This window comes from Mus caroli, chromosome 5, assembly GCF_900094665.2.
Source record: "Mus caroli chromosome 5, CAROLI_EIJ_v1.1, whole genome shotgun sequence".
In the NCBI taxonomy this organism is placed as follows: domain Eukaryota; kingdom Metazoa; phylum Chordata; class Mammalia; order Rodentia; family Muridae; genus Mus; species Mus caroli.
In genome coordinates, this window is record NC_034574.1 from 127,303,024 (window position 1) to 127,309,460 (window position 6,437).

At 51.7% G+C, this 6,437-nt stretch overlaps 1 protein-coding gene across 3 annotated transcripts in view; it reads right to left on the bottom strand.

Moving 5' to 3' along the window:
- Positions 1–6,437, bottom strand: part of Clip2 (CAP-Gly domain containing linker protein 2) — a 64,240-nt gene that overhangs the window by 19,569 nt on the left and 38,234 nt on the right. For all 3 annotated transcript variants that reach the window (XM_021162396.1, XM_021162395.1, XM_029477823.1), the window contains exons 7-8: positions 5,915–6,018; positions 1,693–1,753 (exon numbers count right to left, since the gene is read on the bottom strand). In XM_021162396.1, coding sequence (XP_021018055.1) covers positions 1,693–1,753; positions 5,915–6,018 — 165 coding nt within the window. The remainder of the gene's footprint in view (positions 1–1,692; positions 1,754–5,914; positions 6,019–6,437) is intronic.

The window sequence follows — 6,437 nt, forward strand, 5'->3', positions numbered from 1 at the left end:
TTCCTTCCTTCCTTCCTTCCTTCCTTCCTTCCTTCCTTCCTTCCTTCCTTCCTTTTCAGAGTCTTGTTTATTCCAGGCTAGCCTCAAACTCACTGCATAGCCAAGGCTGGCCTTGAACTCCTGATCCTCCTGCTTCTGTCTTCTGAGGTCTGGAGTTACAGGAGTGTACCCCATGTCCAGCTTTCATTGTCAGCTAACCAGACTAACCTTGAATTTGCCATGTAGCCAAGGATGACCTCAATTTCGAGCCCTCGGCCTCTACCTCCCCACGGTGGGGTTACTGGCGTGCACTACCATGCTGCGATCTGAACCCGGAGCGTCACACATGCTAAGCAGGCATTCTACCGACTGAGCCCCAGCTCCAGCCCCTTCTCCCTTCCTTCCAGGCAGGGTCTTGCTATGAAGTGCGGGTTGGCTTAGACTTGGTACGTAGCCCAGGCTAGCCTTGAGCTTATAATCGTCTTGCTCCAGCTATATTTGAAAACTAGGGTGCCAACAGGCCCAGATCAACCCGAGTGGAACTCAGAAATGACCTACGGCTGTGGTTTCTGAGGTCCCTCGGGAACTTAGGAAACAGTCACAAATGCAGACCACTAGGTCTAGATGGACACTCGGGCCTGAGAGCCTGTAATGGACCAAGACTGCTTCACTCTACAGAGGAGGAAGCTGAGGTCTGCTGAAGGGAAGTGGCTTCCAGAGGCCAGACAGGTCTGACAACATCAGGAAGAGCTGAGCTCCCTGTCTCACGTGGCCATTCCAGAGAGTTCCTGCTTTTTCCTTTCCCAGGGAGCTTCAAGAGACACAACAGGAAAGGTGGCCAAGGGTGGCCTCCTGACCTCAGAGGTCTCTGCAGGCCTCGGGGGGCAGGGATAGAGGCCCCCTCAGTGGGCCTGAGGCCCTCTGGGCCCTAAGTCAGCACAGTGTGTTTATGAACTAGGAACAATCCCATTGTATCCATACCAGGTATACAGGCAGCAAAATGGTGAGGGTACAGGCTGGGGCAGGACCCAAAAATCACTGTCTCTAGTGTGCACACTTGCTAGTTGGTTGTACCACTGGGGTAGTCTCTGCCTTCTTGAGTTCTGGTTCGTTCTCTCTCTCTCTCTCTCTCTCTCTCTCTCTCTCTTAAATTCATGTAGCCCAGGCTAGCCCTAAATTCGCTCTATAGCTGAGGATGACCTTGAACTCAGACCATCCTTCTTCCACCTCCCAAGTGCTGTGGTAACAGGCTTGTGCCACCACAATGGGAGCCCAGGGTTTCTTGAGCGCTCGGCAAACACTCTGCCAACTGAGATACAGGCCCAGCCAGTGAGCTCTCATTCTATTGCATACAGAGTCTTGTGATCCTAACTGCTTCTTCTAGCCAGTCCTGGGTCTATGATCCCAGGAGTCTGGCTCCTGTGTTGTTAGGCAAAGACCTATAATCTTTCTTGACTCTGTCTTCAACTGCCAACATAAGGTCCCTGTATTTCTGGAACACAACCAAGCTCACTTCTAATACCAGATACCCTAAGGCCTGCCTCTCCTCCACTCCTCCAAAGTGGGGGCTTTTGATTCTTCCCAATATTTCCATTGCAACCACCCAGGCCTCCCCAGCGAGGTGCAGGCTTGCTGCCTGAACACCAGAACCATTTCCCACGGCAAGGGTTGGGCCCACAGTTCTAAGTGAGCTGCGGAGAACTTCACTGTTACCTCCAAGTCTCCTTTGGTGATGGATTCTTCTTCCACCCGGAACTGCAGGTCCTCCACCTTCCTACAGGGAAGAAAAGAGGTAGAGATGGGTTTTGGGGGCCAAGGATATAGCTCAGTGGTAGAGCACCTGCCTAGAATCCCCCCAGGGAGGGGCTGGGGGCGTGGCTCCATGGTAAAGCCCCTGCCTAGAATCCCTCAGTGAGGGTCTGGGGGCGTGGCTCAGTGGTAGAGCCCCTGCCTAGAATCCCCCAGTGAGGAACTGGGGGCGTGGCTCAGTGGTAGAGCCCCTGCCTAGAATCCCCCAGGGAGGAGCTGGGGGCGTGGCTCAGTGGTAGAGCCCCTGCCTAGAATCCCCCAGGGAGGGGCTGAGGGCGTGGATCAGTGGTAGAGCCCCTGCCTAACATGAGAGGTCCCTTGGTTCAACCCATTGCACACACACACAGAGATAGCCCCCCCCACACACACACACAGGGATGTATAAGCACAAAGGATGTGTAACCGGCCAGTTATGGTTCAGATGATGAAGGTACTTGAGGAGGGACAGAGCTTTCGGGAAGCCCTACTGCACTGAACACAAGCCTCCTACCTCTCAGGATGTCCATGGAAAACAGGACAACAGTCTGAGCCAGGTGTAGCAGTGCATAGCCCTGGGAGGTCCAGGACAGCCTGAGCTACATGGTGAGACCTTGCCTCAAAACACCAAGTCAAGACAAGGACTCTTCAGTGGGCATACTGTGTCAGCCCTCTGGTCTTCCTCTTCACCAACTCCACTCTCTCCTCAAAGTTGAGGACTGAGGTCCCAGTATGCATTTCCTGGGTTGCCCACAGATATAGATGGTCCATAGGCTCCCCTCTGTAGGAGGCAGACACTCCCTTTGGGGACACATGCCAAACACGCAGAGGACAGGGACACGGCCCTACCTCATACAGACATTTACAAATGGGGTTCGCTATAACTTATGGTAGGTATATCTATGAGGCAACTGAGGTCCTAAAGTGACCCTACACGAGGCTGGGACCTGCGCCCAGCCCAGGCTCTTGGTGAACACAACTCCCATGATGCCTTTTTTTTTTTTTTTTTTTTTTTTTGGTTTTTCGAGACAGGGTTTCTCTGTGTAGCCCTGGCTGTCCTGGAACTCACTTTGTAGAACAGGCTGACCTCGAACTCAGAAATCCGCCTGCCTCTGCCTCCCGAGTGCTGGGATTAAAGGCGTGCGCCACCACGCCCGGCTGATGCCTTTTTTTTTTTTTTTAAAGATTTATTTATTTATTATATATAAGTACACTGTAGCTGTCTTCAGACACTCCAGAAGAGGGAGCCAGATCTCATTGTGGATGGTTGTGAGCCACCATGTGGTTGCTGGGATTTGAACTCTGGACCTTCGGAAGAGCAGTCGGGTGCTCTTACCCACTGAGCCATCTCACCAGCCCCTGATGCCTTATTTTGAATTGGAAAAAAAAAATGTTGCTGGGCAGTGGTGGCACACGCCTTTAATCCCAGCATTTGGGAGGCAGAGGCAGGAGGATTTCTGAGTTCGAGGCCAGCCTGGGCTATACAGAGAAACCCTGTCTTGAAACAAACAAACAAACAAACAAAAATTTTGTTTGAGCTTGCACACAATGTATGTATGAATGTGTGCGTGCAGGAGGCCACAGTTTGATGGTGTGTTTGTGTATTTATGTGTGTATATATGCATGTGAGTGTGCATGGGGCAGGCTAGTTTGATGGTGTGCACATATGTGCACATACATTCGCATACAGACCAGAAGAGAACACTGAGTGTCTTACATTATCACTCTCTGCCTTATTCCCTTTGAGACAGGGTGTCCTGATGAACCTGAAGCTAGACTGGAGGCCAGGGAGTCCTAGCGACCCTCCGGACTCTGCCCCAGCCATCCAACACCAGGATTACCGGCATGTGGCCATACCCAGCTCTACGTGGGTGCTGGGGATTTGAACACAGGTCCTCATGTTTGTGGCAAAAGCATTCTTAACCCAGAGCCATCCCTCAGAACTACATCAGGGTGACTTCTTCCTCTATTACACCCCCTCTTCTTTTTGTTGTGGTGGGCTCTTGTTAGTGTTGGTTTAGTTTGTTTTTTGGGGGGTGGGGTGGGGACAAGGTCTCACTATATAGCCCTGCCTAGCCTGGAACTCTGTGTAGACTAGACTGTCCCTGAGTGAACAGACATCCATCTGCTTCTGCTTGCCCAGTACTGGGGTGAAAGGTTTATGCCACCATGCCTGGGGCAGGATGTCTCACTGAGCCTGGTGGTCTTAACTGGATAGACTGTCTGACCAGGGAGCTCCGGGGATGAGCAGGACTTGCACAGCTTGTCCTGGGGGTTACAGACCTGTGTGACCATGTCTGTCATATTGCCAGGGAGCCGAACCCAGGCCCCTGCACCACAGGCACTTTGCCAGTGAGCTGTCTCCCACCTCATGATGCCTTAAAAGACTTGTTTGTGTTTTCTGGCATGAGATACATCACCATGGGAACCAGATGTGTGGGCCAGGGCTACCATCTCATGCAGATATAAATAACCCGCATTTCCCTCAGTGAGACAGTAACTGCAGGACTTGGCTGACTGCCCAAAACAGATGCAAATGGGGGTGTCAAGACTGGGGGCTGCTGCCAGCATGGGGGAAGGAAGGACCATACAGAAATCGGCATCTTTTGAGATGGAGGCGAAGGACCATTCTGTATCCCAGCAGGAGACCCAGGAACCTGGGCCGGTGTCTCTGGTAGGGGCTGAGGGATGAACATGTCTGCATCTTTCCAGGGGTCTCAGGGTCTGCATCAGTGGGCTCCTGTCCCTGACCTTGGTTAAAGGTTTTTCTAGGAAATCAGGAGTGTGGGAATTTCTAATCCATCCCTGGGGAAGTGCATAAGAAGGCCCTGTCTCTTGGGTAAACAGAAAGAAAACTGGAGAGTGAGAGAAAATTCCTTCAGTGAAGTACTTGCCAGGTGTGATGGCTGAACTCAGTGGTCAACGTGACTTTATCTGGAACAACTAGACCCAGGCCACTGGGCACACCTGTGAGAAGTTCTCTTTTCTAGATCACTGACGCCTGACGCGGGAGGATCCAGCCTATTTCTGGGCCACATCTTTTGGTGGCAGCCCATGTCAAAGGACACGGAAGGAGGACACTTTTGGGTTTTGCCTGCTGCTTGTCCTTATTCTTGCTGGCAAGTTCATCTACCCCACTGCTGAGACATCCTTCACCTGACTTCCTCAGGGTTCCAGCACATACTGAAGACCAGCAGCTCTCCAGGAGTCCTCTGGGACTACAACACCAGACTGGGACTGCCAAGACATCCAGGCTCACGGCCTGAACCACCACAAGCTTTCTGGCCTTTTTGTAATGAGATAGACATTGATGGACTACCTGGACCATATCCTGCAATACCTCTCCCTCTCCTCTACACATACACATACACATACACATACACAGACACACACACACACACACACAAATATTAACTTTTTTAACAAAAAGACCCCAAGGCCACAATTGCTGCCCAGGGTCTAAATTCATCCCTGTTCAAGCCCAACAGACTCCCTAGCACTAAGCTATAGCCCAGTTCTTTCTTTAGAGGGGTAGGGTTTAGCTAACAACTTGCTATATAAATCTGCCTGGCATAAAACCTGCTATGTAGACCAGGCTAGTTATCTTCAAACTGTGAGCAATTCTCCTGCTTCAGTCTTTTTAGTGGTGGGCTTATAAACATTAGTCATCATACCTGGCCCAAGCCCTTACTATAAAAAAAAAAATCTGTCTGTCCGTTCGTCTGTCCCTCCCTCTCTTCCCCTCAGATAAGGTCCCATGTAGCCCAGGCTGCTCTCAAATTCATTATATAGCTGATGATGACCCTCAACTCCCAATCTTCCCCCTTCTCCCTTCTGAATGTTGAGATAACACCACTCCCAGTTTATGTAGTGCTGGGACTTGAACCCAGAGCTTCATGTGTCCTAGGCAAACACTACCAACTGAGCTACAGCCCCAGCCCCATTTTTGTTTTATTTTTTATTTGAAGGCTGTTGTGCTAGGTTGTCCAGGCTGAAATTGAAAGCGGTACATAGCCCAGGCTAGGCTGGAACTGCTGATCCCCCTGCTTCAGTTCCAAGTGCTAGGATTACAGACAGGTTTGTCTAAGCTGCCACGCCCGGTTTCCCCGCCCTCCTTCAATGGCCCAGCAGATGCCCGCCCGCCACGTACCTCCTCTCCTCCTCCAGCTGATTGGACAGATCCACCTTCTCTTTCCTCACGTTTTCCACCAGCAACCGTGCCCGCTGCAGCTTCTCCTCAGCTTCTGCAACATACTGACCCAGAGCAAGGCCAGGACAGGGGCAAGTCAATTGCAGGATCTCTTGGGGACAGGACAGAACCAGAGGAGGAAGAGGAGTCCTTGTTCCCTGTTCCCTGTTCCCTGATGGCCACCAGGCAGGGCTAGTGATCCTGACACGAGGAGAGGGGACTCAGGAGGGAAGAATACAGAGACCCCACCGGGGATGGGCTCCTTTTGAGTGTGGACATAAGCTTGGCTTTATGATAATTGCTTTGTTTTGTTTTAATGTTGGGGACCAAACCCAGAGCCCTGTATATGTTAGGCAGGTGCTCTAATATTAAGCTACGCCCCCAGCTCCTCACTGGAGGATTCTAGGCAGGGGCTCTACCACTGAGCCACGCCCCCAGCCCCTCACTGGGGGATTCTAGGCAGGGGCTCTACCACTGAGCCACG